The sequence below is a fragment of the Medicago sativa genome, chromosome 5, assembly GCF_051527215.1.
Source record: "Medicago sativa cultivar Bolivia chromosome 5, Bolivia_mono, whole genome shotgun sequence".
NCBI lineage: Eukaryota > Viridiplantae > Streptophyta > Magnoliopsida > Fabales > Fabaceae > Medicago > Medicago sativa.
Genome location: NC_140753.1, coordinates 60,471,168 through 60,491,157, shown reverse-complemented (window position 1 = coordinate 60,491,157; position 19,990 = coordinate 60,471,168). Strand labels below are relative to the sequence as shown.

General features: G+C 34.2%; 1 protein-coding gene and 1 long non-coding RNA gene across 2 annotated transcripts in view; one reads left to right on the top strand and one right to left on the bottom strand.

Moving 5' to 3' along the window:
* LOC146923664 (polyubiquitin-like) overlaps positions 1-19,990 on the bottom strand; it is a 97,347-nt gene that overhangs the window by 67,312 nt on the left and 10,045 nt on the right. The window contains exon 2 of the mRNA XM_085708815.1: positions 12,289-12,293. Within this exon, the coding sequence (XP_085564941.1) occupies positions 12,289-12,293 (5 nt within the window). The remainder of the gene's footprint in view (positions 1-12,288; positions 12,294-19,990) is intronic.
* LOC146923665 (uncharacterized) lies at positions 9,139-12,632 on the top strand. The gene is made up of 2 exons (XR_015009851.1): positions 9,139-9,310; positions 12,331-12,632. It is a non-coding gene; the product is annotated as an uncharacterized LOC146923665 (long non-coding RNA).

Sequence of the window (19,990 nt, the reverse complement as noted above, 5' to 3'; positions counted from 1 at the left end):
CCAATCCGAAAATAACAAATATACAAGAAGCATACACAGAGAAAACATTATACATGGATTAAAGATCTCATTTTAACCCATGTATGGAAACAAATAGAAAATAAGACAATTAAAAATTATAAGGACTCGATTCCTAATGCAATGCAGACTCTACATGAGTGTGAAGCCTATCACAGGACATCACATGCATATGATTCCGGAAATTATCACCGCTCCGCAGAGGGTTGTGGCCGCGCCACTAAGTAGATAAGTATCTACTCATCTATCAGACTCAATGATCCACTACGGGATAAGGTGGTTTTAAAACGCACCCCGTGCTACCTCTCCGGTGTGCACCTCGTGACTCCTCTCTGGTGTCCACGTTTACTATGAAATGGATGAACATAATATTTTCACCATGTATATGGACTTTTAGTCACATATTACTACTTAACTATACCATGAACAATTGTTTTAATTTCTCATGCATAAATGATCACGTATATATTGTCATTTAATCACCTTGAAATTTATAAGAAAACACATAAGAAAAAGAGCAAATATACATAATCACTTTAACATGTATAAGAGTATCTAGAAAGTGGATAGGCGTCCTTACCTCGACTAGCTTTTCATCCTCACAAATTTATCCTTTGTCCCTTAAATTCTTTTAGTCATCAAAGTCCCTCCAAGTTCCAATAACCTCTCCCATTAAATACTTTTATGTCTCTTCGTACTCACTTCTCCAAACTCTCACAATCTCACTTTATTCTCACTCAACTCTCACTTCTTTCAAAGTTCACAACACCAACACTCAAGGAATCGGAAAAGAAAAGTAAAGGAGTGCAGAGAGAGATGATCGGACTCGAGAGAAAGCAAGAAAATACGACTCGAACTTGAAAGAGAGCAAGAAAGATAAAACTCAACTAGTTTCTACCGAAGGAGACCACGGTGTTGAAGATCATGAATAAAGCCGGGATTTATCGTTCCTATTATTATTTATTTTATTTGTTTAGGTAAAAGTTAAAATTATTAGAAGTTTTCTTTTCCTAAAATTAACTAACACTTGAAAATTACTCTTAATCAAGAAAACATTTCTAACTTCAATCAAGTTATATATCTCATTTTAAACTAACCAAGAATTATAATAATTCTTAACGTTTTTGTTGTTAAACTTCTAAGAAAAATCGACGGAGTCTACTTTATTTTTATATAATAACTTCTTGAATTTCGTCAAGTACGTTAAAACTTTTATGCGCGGTCTAAATTTATCAAAAACGTCCTGAATATTATTTTTCACTAATAGTTGTTTAATTAAATAAGTTAATCCTTAAGTCATTTAATTATTATTATTTCTAAAGGACCTAGTATACATAATAAAACAATTATTTTTCTAAAACATTGCCTCGAGAAAAATAAATCTAGCCGGTATAAATTTTTATTATAAAGTTCTCATTCTAAAAATATTAGTATCTTTAGTGTCTAATAACTATTCTTTTTAGTTACTAACTAACTCATTGGTTTTAGACCAAAAGTAATAACAAAGGTTCAATTTTAAGATTCCCTTAAAACTACGAAAAGAAGAAAAATCAGTCATGTTAAATAATCTATTTCACACCATAACTAAGTTTAATTTCAAAGTCCATAAATTCAACTCTTAAGTCTACTTCAATTAACTTAACATTATATTTTTTTTTCTCTATATAGACACATAGTTATATATTTTATTTTTCTTTTCGACAGTCCCAAAGCTACATCAATATATATCTATATATATTTCCAAAATTAGTTTGTCGAGAAACCTCCAACCCATATATAATTTTTTCTCTAAAGTTGTTATTCTAAAAATAATAGTACCTTTCTATCCCTTTTAAGTTACTAACTAAATCATTGACTTTTAGACTAAAAGTAGTTAAAATTAATCCTACTTCATATTCTATCTTCACACAAAAAAGTAATTTTACTTTCCAAAGTCCATGTGTAGAACTAATAAGTCTTCTAGAAATTAACTTAACATCTTTATTTTACAACTCACAAGATTACGCGTTTATTAGTGATGGTTTGAAGAAACAAATCGAAATCCAATATGTCAATTTATTTAATTTCTTTTCCTGCGGAAGTTTTCAAAAATCTCAAACTATTTCCAAAAGTTTTTTTTGCTCAATTAAATTTATATCCATGAAAAAGAATTTGAAATAATTTAAGATAGAAATACCAAATTAAAGTGTTATTTCCAGTTCTAGTTCAACTAGGAGTTATTCCAATTTTAAAGTTATTAAACATAATTATATTTTTCTCTCTTTATGATTAAAATTGATAACCCTTTGACCAAAATAAAATCTGAATAAGAATTAATAATTAAATCAAGGGAAAAAGGATATAAGGCTAAGTATAGAGTAGATACGAAAGAAGAAGAACCATTCTGGACAGTTAAAAAAACACCAGAAAAAAATGAGCAGAACAACAAGGGAGATAAAGCAGGAAACACACACCAGCATAAGAAAACTGCAAACTGTAGCAACACCACCAAAACTTACCGCAGGCCAACCACGAGTAGTAGTAGCAGGCACTCATGGTGAAGCAAAACAAAGTAGGTACTATATTTTATTAGGATCAAGTTATACTATTTAAAAATTTAACTTATAGTTAGGGTTATTTATTCTATTTTGTCTTGAATAAAGTCCATGAATTAGATGGTTGGCAAAATATCGATCATGTTCTTAATAGTTAAATTTAGTCAAAAGTATATAGCCTATGTTCAAACATCCTATACGTGTGGCCTTGGATGAAATTTCTCTAACAATGATTAATTAAAAGTATAGAAGGTTTGGGAAAAACAACATAGCAAGTGAATCGAGAATGACCGTGAAATGATAAAATCATAAGGAATACAAAATGACAACCTTGAAAGACCAACCTTTGAGATTGATCGGCTTTGGCTTTGGCTTGTTGTGTATATGTCGATAGAGGTGAAAAGGTTTTGTAGAAGATATGAGAAAGAAGGAAAAAGAAGAACCGAAAGATCATAGAAAAGGAAGTAAAAGGATGATGTGAGAATTTATTCTTATGTTAGATGTGGATGATAATTTGTATGAAGATGAAGGAACAAGAGACATGAGAGGCTTATGGTTTTGTAGATAGAGAAGTAGGAAGAGAGAAGATGAAGTGAAAGAATGAAGAAAGAAGAGAGAAGTATGAAGATAGGAGGGAGAGAGAGACGTGACAAAAGAAAGAAAAATGAAATGAGAGGATGGAGTAGAATGTTTGTTCTGTGTAAATACATATATATATAACCTTTGGTTTGGTTTGGTTTGGATACATATAACACAAGGGCTTTGAAAAAAAAATATAACATAAGTGAAAAGATTAGGATCATCTAATATGTTTGTGACGTGTAATTAGAAAGAGGATAAGGGTAGATGTTTTCACCATAGAGTAGATATTTTCATTCATAAAGCAAGTATTTTTGAATAAAGCAAGTATTAGACTTGACTAGTTACAATTATATCGTTAATTAATTTAAGTTCTGCTAATTCCATAACAATAAACACTTAGTTACTTCTAAAAAACTCATCATGATTATTCGTTTCCATAACACGTCACATAATTTTAAACGTAAATGATCGCGGTTGATGTAACGGCCACTTTTTAATTACTTGATTTATTCCTTGTTACTTGATTTATTGGTTTATTTATTGAGCCTGGAAATATATTTATATATATTTATATGAATTATGTGATGAGATGTGAATATTATATGATTTCGTATGATTTTATGTGGTGAGAACATTTATGTGATTTTATATGGTTTATGTGCCGTGATATTTATGTAATGTATTTATGTGAATATATTTGTTATTTGTGAGAGATATATTTAATTTAGAAATAAATAAGATTATGAGGAGTATATGATTTTGTGAAGTTGTTACGTTGGGTGACTTATTTTATTTAATAAATAAAATAAGATATGAAAAATAAAATAAAAATATTAGAATTTGGGCTGTGGTGTGAAAAGAGTATTTTTAGAGGTGTAAAGAGAAATTAGAGTGAGGTTATAAATAGAAGGAGTTAGGTTGAGAAAAGTTTTTAGGCAGAACGTACGTTTTTGGAGAAAAAGGGAGAAAAGTCAGAAAAGAGGAGAACAAGAGGGAGGCCATCGATTTTCATCTATAACCAGGTAAGGGTGAGACTAACTTTCAATATTATTAAGAGTATGATTCTGAAAAATGGATTTAGCATGATTAGGTTGAGTTTTGTGAGAATTGATGAATTAGGGTTTGAGGGAGTTTGAGGATTAATTGATGAAAGGTTGTTAGATTGATGAAGAGACTGTAATTAGACCTTAGATAATCCCCATAATGATTATCAGAAGTAATTTTGAAGCTAAAACTATGTGATTAGATGAGATGTCGGTGAGTTTAAGAATTAGGGTTGTGAGGTTTTGGAAAACGATTTTTTTTGAGTGGTTTAAACTTGAATTTTTCTGTAGAATATGATAGAGCTTAGTGTCAGGAGCGCGTAGGCGAAAACGGCATCGAAAACGGATCAACGGTTTGAGTTTTACGGCCGAAAACGTGAAAGGTAGAAAATCTGAAGTTGTCTGTCAAACTATGAACGTGCCATGATGGAAGCCCAACGTGCCACGATTTTTCCAGAACCGAAACCATTTTTAGGCTGTCCAAACGTGCCCCGATGGTACCTCAACGTGCCACGATGCAGTGTTGACTTAAACTATATTTGACCCATTTTTATGCCTCTAAAGGGTTCCTAAGATGTACATTAAGGCCCCAAATCAATAAGCTTAATGAGAGGGATTTAATTAAGGGTTATAGGAGTAGTTCCTTGCCATAATGTAACCCACCTTGCGAGTAAGTGATGTTTAGTTGCCTTGATTAGCTTCCTTGCGATCCTTTCGCACATGTAGTCTTGAAATGACCTTGGGGTAGGGATGAAAGTTGTTCATGAGATTATAAAGTATCCAGAGAGCTTAAGTTAATATGATTTTATGTTAATAGAAGATGATGAATGATAATAATATATGATTAATATGTGATTTATAAAGATGTTTATAATGTTGTTTCTCATTGAATGATATTGCTATTTTATGATGCTGATTATGTGCTGCTATGTTACTATTACTATTGAATTATGATGATTAATGAGACGATTAGTGTGTTAATGCTATATGATTATTATGTGACTTATGTGCGATGTTTATGATGTTGTTGCCTATTGATTGATGTTCATTATTATGATATTCCTGAGTTATCATGTTGCTGTTGAGTTTTAGCGAAAGATGTATAAGTCGGTCTAAGTTGTCATGATTTAAGAAGTTGTCCATTTTAATGGAATTGCATAAGATGTTCACGTTGTTGTCCAAGTTGTTGCATTTAGAGTTGTGTTGTTGCATAGTTAGCGATGGGGGCTTAATGCCTGACAGGTCCTTTATGACCTTAGCGATGGGGGCTTAATGCCCGACAGGTCCTATATGACCTTAGCGATGGGGGCTTAATGCCCGACAGGTCCAAATGCGACCTTAGCGAAGGGGGCTTAATGCCCTGGTGGTACCACATGCATGTTGAAGTTGTCTAAGTTGTTGCGAAGTTGTCTAAGTTGTTGTTGAAATTGTCTAAGTTGATGTTGAAGTTGTCTAAGTTGTTGCGAATTTGTCTAAGTTGTTGCGAAGTTGTCTAAGTTGTTGTCGAAGTTGTCTAAGTTGTTGTTGAAGTTGTTGTTGCATTGCAGAGTCGTCGTAACTTATATTTAATGAGGATCTAACGATTTGATGATGATGGTTGTTTATGCTTTGATTATGTTTGATGATGATGTTGTTTATGATTGATGATGATAATAATATGATACTAAATGAATATTAATGCTGATGTTATGATGTCTTGAGTTGTTAAATATATGATGATACTTGGTTATGATTTAAAGGTGATTTTGCTTATGAATTAAGAATGATATTTGTTTACGAACTAATGATGATATATGATGATAATAATTAATTATGATTTGTTAAGATGCTAAGTGATAAATGTTTAATATTTTAGAGATGTCTTACGTTGTTAAATGCATTTTGATGAATTATATGCTTAATTTGTTGACTGTGAAATCTCACCCCTTCTGTGTATATGTTGCCTCGACCGTGGGTAATGTGCAGGTATTAAAGATTAGAAGTGTTCGTGAGAGGACTCCTCACTTGTGTCTAGGTGCTCTGATACGTAACGGGATGGGGCTTGCTTTCTTATCTATTCCTTACGTGTCTTTATGAACTTTTTACGAATAAGTATTGAATCAAATTATGAGATTTTCTGATAAGGCCCGCGTGCCAAGACTTTGTTCATGTTGAACTATTTCCGCTGCGTATTTCCATACTTTTATGATGTTGGACCTGGAAGGATATTTATTAATATCTATTTTATGACCTAAAAGTAGTATGTGACATTCCGTTTATGAATTAAATACTCTGATTTTAAATGAAATTTTCAAGTAGGGAAAACGGGGTGTTACAATTGGTATCAGAGCAGGTCGGTCCGTCCGGCCAAGTAGTAGAGTCGTGTCAAGCCACGTAGTGTTGTGTAATAATTTTACATTGTCTTTTGTTGTTCTAACTCGTTGTTTGTTGTATGTTGTTTTGAATTGTTGTTTGTTGTATAGACTAATCCAGAGTTGTTTGCAGGAGGTTTAATTTTCGAGGACGAAAATTCTTTAAGTGGGGGAGAGTTGTAACGCCCACTTTTTAATTACTTGATTTATTCCTTGTTACTTGATTTATTGGTTTATTTATTGAGCCTGGAAATATATTTATATATATTTATATGAATTATGTGATGAGATGTGAATATTATATGATTTCGTATGATTTTATGTGGTGAGAACATTTATGTGATTTTATATGGTTTATGTGCCGTGATATTTATGTAATGTATTTATGTGAATATATTTGTTATTTGTGAGAGATATATTTAATTTAGAAATAAATAAGATTATGAGGAGTATATGATTTTGTGAAGTTGTTACGTTGGGTGACTTATTTTATTTAATAAATAAAATAAGATATGAAAAATAAAATAAAAATATTAGAATTTGGGCTGTGGTGTGAAAAGAGTATTTTTAGAGGTGTAAAGAGAAATTAGAGTGAGGTTATAAATAGAAGGAGTTAGGTTGAGAAAAGTTTTTAGGCAGAACGTACGTTTTTGGAGAAAAAGGGAGAAAAGTCAGAAAAGAGGAGAACAAGAGGGAGGCCATCGATTTTCATCTATAACCAGGTAAGGGTGAGACTAACTTTCAATATTATTAAGAGTATGATTCTGAAAAATGGATTTAGCATGATTAGGTTGAGTTTTGTGAGAATTGATGAATTAGGGTTTGAGGGAGTTTGAGGATTAATTGATGAAAGGTTGTTAGATTGATGAAGAGACTGTAATTAGACCTTAGATAATCCCCATAATGATTATCAGAAGTAATTTTGAAGCTAAAACTATGTGATTAGATGAGATGTCGGTGAGTTTAAGAATTAGGGTTGTGAGGTTTTGGAAAACGATTTTTTTTGAGTGGTTTAAACTTGAATTTTTCTGTAGAATATGATAGAGCTTAGTGTCAGGAGCGCGTAGGCGAAAACGGCATCGAAAACGGATCAACGGTTTGAGTTTTACGGCCGAAAACGTGAAAGGTAGAAAATCTGAAGTTGTCTGTCAAACTATGAACGTGCCATGATGGAAGCCCAACGTGCCACGATTTTTCCAGAACCGAAACCATTTTTAGGCTGTCCAAACGTGCCCCGATGGTACCTCAACGTGCCACGATGCAGTGTTGACTTAAACTATATTTGACCCATTTTTATGCCTCTAAAGGGTTCCTAAGATGTACATTAAGGCCCCAAATCAATAAGCTTAATGAGAGGGATTTAATTAAGGGTTATAGGAGTAGTTCCTTGCCATAATGTAACCCACCTTGCGAGTAAGTGATGTTTAGTTGCCTTGATTAGCTTCCTTGCGATCCTTTCGCACATGTAGTCTTGAAATGACCTTGGGGTAGGGATGAAAGTTGTTCATGAGATTATAAAGTATCCAGAGAGCTTAAGTTAATATGATTTTATGTTAATAGAAGATGATGAATGATAATAATATATGATTAATATGTGATTTATAAAGATGTTTATAATGTTGTTTCTCATTGAATGATATTGCTATTTTATGATGCTGATTATGTGCTGCTATGTTACTATTACTATTGAATTATGATGATTAATGAGACGATTAGTGTGTTAATGCTATATGATTATTATGTGACTTATGTGCGATGTTTATGATGTTGTTGCCTATTGATTGATGTTCATTATTATGATATTCCTGAGTTATCATGTTGCTGTTGAGTTTTAGCGAAAGATGTATAAGTCGGTCTAAGTTGTCATGATTTAAGAAGTTGTCCATTTTAATGGAATTGCATAAGATGTTCACGTTGTTGTCCAAGTTGTTGCATTTAGAGTTGTGTTGTTGCATAGTTAGCGATGGGGGCTTAATGCCTGACAGGTCCTTTATGACCTTAGCGATGGGGGCTTAATGCCCGACAGGTCCTATATGACCTTAGCGATGGGGGCTTAATGCCCGACAGGTCCAAATGCGACCTTAGCGAAGGGGGCTTAATGCCCTGGTGGTACCACATGCATGTTGAAGTTGTCTAAGTTGTTGCGAAGTTGTCTAAGTTGTTGTTGAAATTGTCTAAGTTGATGTTGAAGTTGTCTAAGTTGTTGCGAATTTGTCTAAGTTGTTGCGAAGTTGTCTAAGTTGTTGTCGAAGTTGTCTAAGTTGTTGTTGAAGTTGTTGTTGCATTGCAGAGTCGTCGTAACTTATATTTAATGAGGATCTAACGATTTGATGATGATGGTTGTTTATGCTTTGATTATGTTTGATGATGATGTTGTTTATGATTGATGATGATAATAATATGATACTAAATGAATATTAATGCTGATGTTATGATGTCTTGAGTTGTTAAATATATGATGATACTTGGTTATGATTTAAAGGTGATTTTGCTTATGAATTAAGAATGATATTTGTTTACGAACTAATGATGATATATGATGATAATAATTAATTATGATTTGTTAAGATGCTAAGTGATAAATGTTTAATATTTTAGAGATGTCTTACGTTGTTAAATGCATTTTGATGAATTATATGCTTAATTTGTTGACTGTGAAATCTCACCCCTTCTGCGTATATGTTGCCTCGACCGTGGGTAATGTGCAGGTATTAAAGATTAGAAGTGTTCGTGAGAGGACTCCTCACTTGTGTCTAGGTGCTCTGATACGTAACGGGATGGGGCTTGCTTTCTTATCTATTCCTTACGTGTCTTTATGAACTTTTTACGAATAAGTATTGAATCAAATTATGAGATTTTCTGATAAGGCCCGCGTGCCAAGACTTTGTTCATGTTGAACTATTTCCGCTGCGTATTTCCATACTTTTATGATGTTGGACCTGGAAGGATATTTATTAATATCTATTTTATGACCTAAAAGTAGTATGTGACATTCCGTTTATGAATTAAATACTCTGATTTTAAATGAAATTTTCAAGTAGGGAAAACGGGGTGTTACAATTGGTATCAGAGCAGGTCGGTCCGTCCGGCCAAGTAGTAGAGTCGTGTCAAGCCACGTAGTGTTGTGTAATAATTTTACATTGTCTTTTGTTGTTCTAACTCGTTGTTTGTTGTATGTTGTTTTGAATTGTTGTTTGTTGTATAGACTAATCCAGAGTTGTTTGCAGGAGGTTTAATTTTCGAGGACGAAAATTCTTTAAGTGGGGGAGAGTTGTAACGCCCACTTTTTAATTACTTGATTTATTCCTTGTTACTTGATTTATTGGTTTATTTATTGAGCCTGGAAATATATTTATATATATTTATATGAATTATGTGATGAGATGTGAATATTATATGATTTCGTATGATTTTATGTGGTGAGAACATTTATGTGATTTTATATGGTTTATGTGCCGTGATATTTATGTAATGTATTTATGTGAATATATTTGTTATTTGTGAGAGATATATTTAATTTAGAAATAAATAAGATTATGAGGAGTATATGATTTTGTGAAGTTGTTACGTTGGGTGACTTATTTTATTTAATAAATAAAATAAGATATGAAAAATAAAATAAAAATATTAGAATTTGGGCTGTGGTGTGAAAAGAGTATTTTTAGAGGTGTAAAGAGAAATTAGAGTGAGGTTATAAATAGAAGGAGTTAGGTTGAGAAAAGTTTTTAGGCAGAACGTACGTTTTTGGAGAAAAAGGGAGAAAAGTCAGAAAAGAGGAGAACAAGAGGGAGGCCATCGATTTTCATCTATAACCAGGTAAGGGTGAGACTAACTTTCAATATTATTAAGAGTATGATTCTGAAAAATGGATTTAGCATGATTAGGTTGAGTTTTGTGAGAATTGATGAATTAGGGTTTGAGGGAGTTTGAGGATTAATTGATGAAAGGTTGTTAGATTGATGAAGAGACTGTAATTAGACCTTAGATAATCCCCATAATGATTATCAGAAGTAATTTTGAAGCTAAAACTATGTGATTAGATGAGATGTCGGTGAGTTTAAGAATTAGGGTTGTGAGGTTTTGGAAAACGATTTTTTTTGAGTGGTTTAAACTTGAATTTTTCTGTAGAATATGATAGAGCTTAGTGTCAGGAGCGCGTAGGCGAAAACGGCATCGAAAACGGATCAACGGTTTGAGTTTTACGGCCGAAAACGTGAAAGGTAGAAAATCTGAAGTTGTCTGTCAAACTATGAACGTGCCATGATGGAAGCCCAACGTGCCACGATTTTTCCAGAACCGAAACCATTTTTAGGCTGTCCAAACGTGCCCCGATGGTACCTCAACGTGCCACGATGCAGTGTTGACTTAAACTATATTTGACCCATTTTTATGCCTCTAAAGGGTTCCTAAGATGTACATTAAGGCCCCAAATCAATAAGCTTAATGAGAGGGATTTAATTAAGGGTTATAGGAGTAGTTCCTTGCCATAATGTAACCCACCTTGCGAGTAAGTGATGTTTAGTTGCCTTGATTAGCTTCCTTGCGATCCTTTCGCACATGTAGTCTTGAAATGACCTTGGGGTAGGGATGAAAGTTGTTCATGAGATTATAAAGTATCCAGAGAGCTTAAGTTAATATGATTTTATGTTAATAGAAGATGATGAATGATAATAATATATGATTAATATGTGATTTATAAAGATGTTTATAATGTTGTTTCTCATTGAATGATATTGCTATTTTATGATGCTGATTATGTGCTGCTATGTTACTATTACTATTGAATTATGATGATTAATGAGACGATTAGTGTGTTAATGCTATATGATTATTATGTGACTTATGTGCGATGTTTATGATGTTGTTGCCTATTGATTGATGTTCATTATTATGATATTCCTGAGTTATCATGTTGCTGTTGAGTTTTAGCGAAAGATGTATAAGTCGGTCTAAGTTGTCATGATTTAAGAAGTTGTCCATTTTAATGGAATTGCATAAGATGTTCACGTTGTTGTCCAAGTTGTTGCATTTAGAGTTGTGTTGTTGCATAGTTAGCGATGGGGGCTTAATGCCTGACAGGTCCTTTATGACCTTAGCGATGGGGGCTTAATGCCCGACAGGTCCTATATGACCTTAGCGATGGGGGCTTAATGCCCGACAGGTCCAAATGCGACCTTAGCGAAGGGGGCTTAATGCCCTGGTGGTACCACATGCATGTTGAAGTTGTCTAAGTTGTTGCGAAGTTGTCTAAGTTGTTGTTGAAATTGTCTAAGTTGATGTTGAAGTTGTCTAAGTTGTTGCGAATTTGTCTAAGTTGTTGCGAAGTTGTCTAAGTTGTTGTCGAAGTTGTCTAAGTTGTTGTTGAAGTTGTTGTTGCATTGCAGAGTCGTCGTAACTTATATTTAATGAGGATCTAACGATTTGATGATGATGGTTGTTTATGCTTTGATTATGTTTGATGATGATGTTGTTTATGATTGATGATGATAATAATATGATACTAAATGAATATTAATGCTGATGTTATGATGTCTTGAGTTGTTAAATATATGATGATACTTGGTTATGATTTAAAGGTGATTTTGCTTATGAATTAAGAATGATATTTGTTTACGAACTAATGATGATATATGATGATAATAATTAATTATGATTTGTTAAGATGCTAAGTGATAAATGTTTAATATTTTAGAGATGTCTTACGTTGTTAAATGCATTTTGATGAATTATATGCTTAATTTGTTGACTGTGAAATCTCACCCCTTCTGCGTATATGTTGCCTCGACCGTGGGTAATGTGCAGGTATTAAAGATTAGAAGTGTTCGTGAGAGGACTCCTCACTTGTGTCTAGGTGCTCTGATACGTAACGGGATGGGGCTTGCTTTCTTATCTATTCCTTACGTGTCTTTATGAACTTTTTACGAATAAGTATTGAATCAAATTATGAGATTTTCTGATAAGGCCTGCGTGCCAAGACTTTGTTCATGTTGAACTATTTCCGCTGCGTATTTCCATACTTTTATGATGTTGGACCTGGAAGGATATTTATTAATATCTATTTTATGACCTAAAAGTAGTATGTGACATTCCGTTTATGAATTAAATACTCTGATTTTAAATGAAATTTTCAAGTAGGGAAAACGGGGTGTTACAGTTGATAATGATACGTGCACCGGTAAAATAACTTTTTATTCCAGTATTCTATCACGACTAGAAAATTATTTTCACTACATTAATCTATCATAAATAATTTTATGAGTCTATACAAAGAATTCCGCACAAAGCGGAGTTAGTTTTAAAAAATTAAGCGCGATCAAATTTTTATTTGTCAAAGAGACTGAGAATTAAATTCTCGAGAAATTTTTCAAAATTTTTATCATGAGTCACTATCGCGACAAAAATCACAAAATGTTCGAGTAACGATAAAAATTCATCGTCGAAGGTATTATTTATTTTTATTTGATCGTAATTTAAAATAGACGAAGTAACATAATATTATATTATCAATATTTATTTATTTTTCAAAATTACGGGTCTTACAATGGCGGTGGAGGCGACTGGCGGTGATGACCGGTGGTGAAGGAAAAACAAATGATGATGGTGGTGGGTTTTGTTTTTGAGAAGGAGAAGAGTGTAATAGGAAGTGTCGAAGTGAACGCGTTCTGCTTCTGCTTTGTTTCTTTTCTTTTATTTCATATGATTTTTAAAAAAAAAAAGAAGTGACATGTGGCACAATATTACTGGCTATGTCATGTGACATAGCCCGCCACAATGTTACGGAAGTGCAATTCCTATTCTTGACGAGTTATTCCGATTAACATTCCCCTTTTGCGTGAGAAAATACCAAAAGTATTTTTCTTAAGGAAAAAAAACACCAAAAGTATTTTGTCCCTTGTTACAATAGTTTCAACCGTTCAAGTTTACAATATTCTTAATCAAGGTTGTGAAAGAGTTTGTTTAGAAAACAATTTGTAAAAGGAGTTGCAAATATGAATACCAAGATTTTGTGCTAGGATTAGACGTCGTCAACTATTCATTTGGTGCATCCTCTTAATCAATTAGTATATAGTTTATAGGATTCAATTATGTGTGAACATATCCCTCATCATATGTTTTCATGTCTGGCAAACGACGTAAAATCCACTGTATCGATTGATTTCCGATGCTAAGTAGAGTAACCAATTGATTCAATGAACATATGATTGGATAGTGTGTGTGAACGGAAACCTAACCATATTTCTAAAAATTAGTATCTACACATGATTTAATCCAAACCCCTTAGTTTGTTATCGGTTTGCACGTTAGAAAGAAAGAAAAAAACATTGAACTGAATTCAACCAAAGAACATAATGAATAATATATCTTCCTAAAAAAAAATAATGAATAATATATCATATATAATTTTCAAACCAAGAGTATTTCCTATGAAAAATTCCTATATATACACAATAAGAAGCATCTGAAAATAACAAACCGTCATGAATTACAAGTCTTCGACACATCTTGATATGCTTCCACGTGTATTCCAAAAGTTCAACACCTTACTAGCTAAAGATGAGCTAGTTTGACTTGTTAGCAACCACAAATTCACAACTCCACGCAGCAATATGAAAAGGGTTCACACACAGTCGACATGCAATCTACATATTACCATAAGCTTGAAAAGTTTCTAAACGTCAATCAAAATCAATGTCAATGCACACTTTGAGGTCTTTAAGGGTTATAACGGGGCTTAGGTGAAGGTGGGATAATATTTGGATAAGTAGGCTACACAAAATTTAAGTTAGGCATTCCTACGGAAGTTAAGCACAAAATTCAATCCATCATTTATTCACCTTATGGAACAACAATTATTGCAAAGGTACTAGAGAATACTTGTAACTATTGGGACAATCGAGTTTAAAGTTACTCTGATTTTCAATGTGTTGTCCCTTTTTCATTCTATTTTTCTTTTCTTTCTCTTTTTTTTTTGATACATCATTTTTGAGTGTATATACACCAATTTAGTGTATTTTTCATGATAATGTTCTTTCTTTGTTCTCTAGTACCTCCACCCCCAACTTAGTTGGTTGCAAATTCCAATAGCAACCCCAAACTTAATATTTAGCAACAGTCTACAATGCCTAACTCAGAAAAACAATATGGGACAAGTCCTAAAAGTCTCTAAGCTTGTAATGCAGTTTGTCACCGAACAAAAAGATCTAATCCTACCGGCTCAATTTGGCTGAAGAAAGGATAATTATTCCAATATAAACAGGGTAGGCTTCAAAAAGGCTCACAGGACCAAGCACTTTTGCCTCAGTGTGCTAATGACAACGATCAATCGATAGTAGAGAAACAATGCAAGTTCTAGAAATGTATAAGCATGGAACACTCTATATAAGTAAATTGAAAAAGAAAATTTGGCCATGAACCTTACAGTTATGATATCTGGGAGTTGTGACTACCTATCTTTAACTGCTGTACACTTCGCCTTTGAAATCACAAGTCATTCCTCCTTTTGAACTCTTGGAATACCACTTGAACAAATATTTGTTACTAAACTGGAAAAAGTCAATAAAACAAACAAATTCATCAATAATAAACAAGTGCAGATTCATTACAAAACGGGGAATAACAAGTTCATGGACATTTGACAATACATACAAACGATACAAAATAAAACAAAGTACTAAAAGGAAAGTACAATGAAAACATAAAAGCAAATCCAGCTGAACCATCAGTGATCCAGCCCCATATCCAAATCCTCATCACTTCCTGCAGCAGGTAATCCATCAAAGAAATCATCAGCAACTCTCTTCTCCCCTGCCTCGAAATCATCAGTGATTTCTTTCTTCATAAACGCCGCAAACCGCTCCTGGTGAGCAAAATAAGCATCCATCCGTTCGCGGGATTTATCAAACCTCTCATAAGAGCCAGTAATGGGCCTCCTATGCATCTTAGCAAGCAACTCATCCCACTCGCTATTTGGCATATTCGCCGCTTCTCTCCTCAACCTCTGCACTTCACACTCTTCCGGTGGTGTCAATCCCAACAAAGAATTAATAGCATCAGGGCTATAGTCGATCATCTTTCCCCTAACATAAGCTTGATACACAGTGGGCGAGAAACGAGCATTAGCAAAGAACTCCATAATCACAGATTTGTTGTTGAGACCTTTCACCATTCCATTCAATTCCTCCCATCCCCTTTGCCTAATCATTGTGTCAACATTGGATACTTGGTGAGCTTTGTGACTTCAAACTTTCGCTCACCCACAACCTCATAACTCTTGATTTCGTCAAACCTTTCCTTTGCTTCTTCAGAGATAAAAGGGTTAATGTCGGATGGAGGGATAGGGTCGGTTCTTTTGCGTTTGGGTTGGCTTTGGCTTGAGGTGGCTGTTTGCTTGGTGGTTTTCTTGGGTTTAATTGGATTTTTGGGGGCCATGGTTGATGGTTTGATGAAGACGTAGGCTTTTTGTGAAGGTTTGATGAAAATGGTGATGTGAATTGAGGGAAGATGATGGTTTAGATTGAGAATGTTGGATGAAATTGGTGTTGGGATAGTTTGAGAAGATGAAAAAGTGATGGAAAAGGGGTGATTTTCGTGTTTGAGAGTTTGGGGAAGGTTGGAGAAAATTTTTGGCAGAGTAACACTAGGGTAGAAGGTGTGAGAAGGTCTGAGAAATGGCTGGATATTTATAGGCATAGGTGCAATCGCGTCGCGTTAGAGATGTGGCATGACACAATTGAAATAGTAACGGTCAAAAAATTTAAATAACTGCTGCAATCGTAACTCGTTGAGTATCAGCGTGACGCGATTTGAGCAACAGAGAGGAACTCAAAAGTTTTGGAGAAAAATGTGTCACGATGGATATTGCCGCGACGCAATTGCAGTAGTCAAAGTCCAGTTTCTTTATTTGACCATTTATAATCGCGATGCGTTGTGAAATAGCGTGGCGCAATCTGAATGGTAGAATGAAAAACTTTTTCTGGACATGAATTTTTGAAAAAGAGTTGATGAGGAGAAGATTGTGACACAACATCAGTATCATATCACAATTTTCTTGGCAGGTTCACACATGTGATTTTGAAAGAAAAACAATCCTGCCAGCTTTATGTTTTGTTGTTTGAAAAGTAAAAGAAAAATAAAAGAAATACTACCTGAAAATAAATTCAGTGGGTTGCCTCCCACCTAGCGCTTTCTTTTACGTCATTGAGCTTGACGCTTCAACCACTGTTAGGGTGGCAAATATGTCAGAAAGAACACATCATCCTTCTTTTTCCTCTTGTTTGGTAGAAATTCCATGAATTTGTAACAAAGAAGTAGATGTTCCCATGCACTCACAGTTAAACCTTTGGAATTTAAGCTCTCCCACCTTAGAGAAGGACATGCATCCATTTGCACACGAGGGATTTCCTTAACCCCTGTTGGTTCAGACTTTGAGAAAATATCTACACTCCTCACTTTTGGATTTTCTTCCAACACAACCTCGTGACACTTTGTCTCCATCTTAACCAACTTCCTTTGAGACTCATGTGCTTTCTCAACAAGATCACCACACTGAACATCAAACCTCTCAAATGAAACTTGATTTGACACCAAGAAATCATCTAAAATATTTTGCAGTTGAGTATTGTAATCGATGTTGATCACCTCTTTCTTCCCTTCACAATCACTACCTGGTTGATTCGCCTCATAATGACCACAACTCGAGATTTTGTTGTCCAAAATTCTGATCTTAAAAGATAGCATATATTTTTCATACTGCAACTTAGCAATCTCTTCTGTGTTATAGAGGAGTAACCTGTCTATCATAGCTGCAAAACTTGGATAAACTTTTTAGTAGAAAAGCACAAAGAAATAGAAGTGAAGAGCATAAATAATAATTTTTTTCCTTTTTTTTATATATAAACAAAAAATATAAATGACAGAAATCCTAAATAATAACGAAATTACCAAGTTGAAATGATTCAACTTGATAGATATTTGGCAAGTCTACCAAAACTATCGAAGTAATAAAATTTATAAGTTCGTATCCACAGGGACTGTTTCAATTCCTACTCGGTAAAAACGTTAAAATTAAGGATGTAGTAAATTTATGGGTTGCCCTAGGCAGTTGGATTTGGTTTTATAAAACTTAAACAAAGTAAATAAAATGGTTTGATAATTGGATTAAAAACAGATGATCAAGCCTTTCGAATCCTCTATTGCTCACTGCGAGTAATTTGCCTCTCTTCTCTCTCAATGAAATTAACCTAGCTTTACGACGGATTAACTAAGTGGTTTTGATCAATCTCTTGACTCAAAACCCTTTCCTAAGTTATAACCCTATTAATCTCTTAACCAGATTGAATAACCGTGGAAGCAAAGTCAGAACGTTATTCCTTAAGTCATAACTCTCAATTTCCTATCTCTAGGTTCCTAGTGCTGAGTTAAACAGAATTACTATTTCAGGATTAAAAGCTAGGGCTAGTAGTCATTCAATTCCTAAGATTAATTCATGTAATTGCAAGAAGCTAGGGCTAGTAGTCATACAAACAATAATCATGAAAAGCAATAAACACAAATAATTCTGAATAAAGACTAAGTTTTCATTGATGTCAAAGAGAGTTCGTAACAAATTACATGGTTCACAGATCACAAAGATTCATCTCATGGCTTAATCAATCTAAGAGTTTAGCTACTCATAACTAAACAATCAAATACATAGAAAATAGTGAACATACATAAACCAGAACCAACTATGAGTTGGGTGAGATCCACTGCATGTTCTGGCTTTTATAGACACAAAATTAGGGTTTCAGAAAGCCCACCATCGTGCCACGTTACGATCCAATCGTGGCACGATCACTTCATTAATCCTACGTGGCAGCAGATAAACTTTCCTATCGTTGCACATTCCAGACTTCATCGTGGCACGAAATTTCCAGTGACAAATCCTTTGTCCCACGTTCATCAAACGTGCCACGAGATGCTCCCATCGTGGCACGATGCTTCATTCTTAGGCATTTTTCAATCTTTTCATCAATTTCTCCTGTCGAGCTCTTATTCCTATTTTGATCTGATTTCACCATGAATTACAAGTAATTGACTCTCAAAACATTACAAAAAGGACTCAAATATGACTAAGAAACTAGTGTTGATGCACTGTCATCACTAACGACCACTGATGAACCTCTTGCAAGGGGTTTGTTTGATGATGTTTGGCATAAGCATGTCCCGCTGAAGGTTTCATTATTTTCTTAGAGACTTCTTCGCAACACACTACCGACAAAAGATAATCTTGTGCGGCGTCGTGTGCTTCAACATGAAGACAACAAGTGTGTAGGAGGTTGCGATGTTGAGGAGTCTGCATGTCACTTATTTTTTAGTTGTGCTACCTTTGGAAGCGTGTGGTTACTTGTCTTGTGGTGGTTAGGTATCTCTTTCGTTGCTACTGACAGGGTCTGCGATCACTTTCTTCAGTTCAGTCACATAGCAGGGTTACCGCGATTTACACATACATTCATGAAATTGTTGTGGCTTGCATGTATCTGGGTAATTTTGAAGGAAAGGAACAATTGAGTTTTCAATCAGAAGGTCGTGGATCTTCATCAAATAACGGACAACGTAAAGCGGATGTCTTTTCAATGGTTAAAGGCTCATCTGACTACTTTCACCTACAGTTATAATGACTGGTGGTGGCACCCTTTATCATGTATGGGTGTTTTGTTGTAACTTGATTTGTTTATTCTTTTTTTGTGATGTTTATTGTGCTGAGGTATCATACTTAACTCCGTAATTTTTTGGGTAGTTCTCTTTTTTTTTGTCATGTAGCCTAGTGGCTAGATTCACACACATTATGTATGGAGAAGTGGGGAATCTGGGGTTCGAACTTCGGCCCCTGCACAAATTATCTCTGATAGCTACCAACTGAGCTACACTTACGGAACCTTTTGGTTGGTTCTCTTTTGCACGCCTTGTGCGAGATGAATAACTTACTTTGATATATCAAATTCCATTGAAAATTGCTTTTCTGACATAGAAAACTTCACAATGACACAAGTAAATGATATAAATGCCCCCAGCGGTAGTTAACAGCCGCTTAATAATACGCCGGCAGTTAACAACCACTGGAACCTAGCGGCAGTTAAATGCCGCTCACACCAGTTAACGGAACCAGTGCAGTATGCACTGGTTTTTCCCAGGAAATTTGTCATGTTTTACCTATTATTTCAAACGGCAATTTCGGAGGAAAGCAAACCGAAACAACAACATCCAGCAATCACAAACATCAACATTTCATAGTTTATCGATTATTCGGTAACATTACACAAAACCGATAATGCGTTAACGTTTCACAATTGTTTGAAATTTGTCAAATTTTCCACATTATGCAACACATTACACGTAATGTACATTAATTACTAATAAATGCGAAACTCAAATATATATATATATAGTTAAAGGTTAGTTACATATCACCCAAAAAATTGGT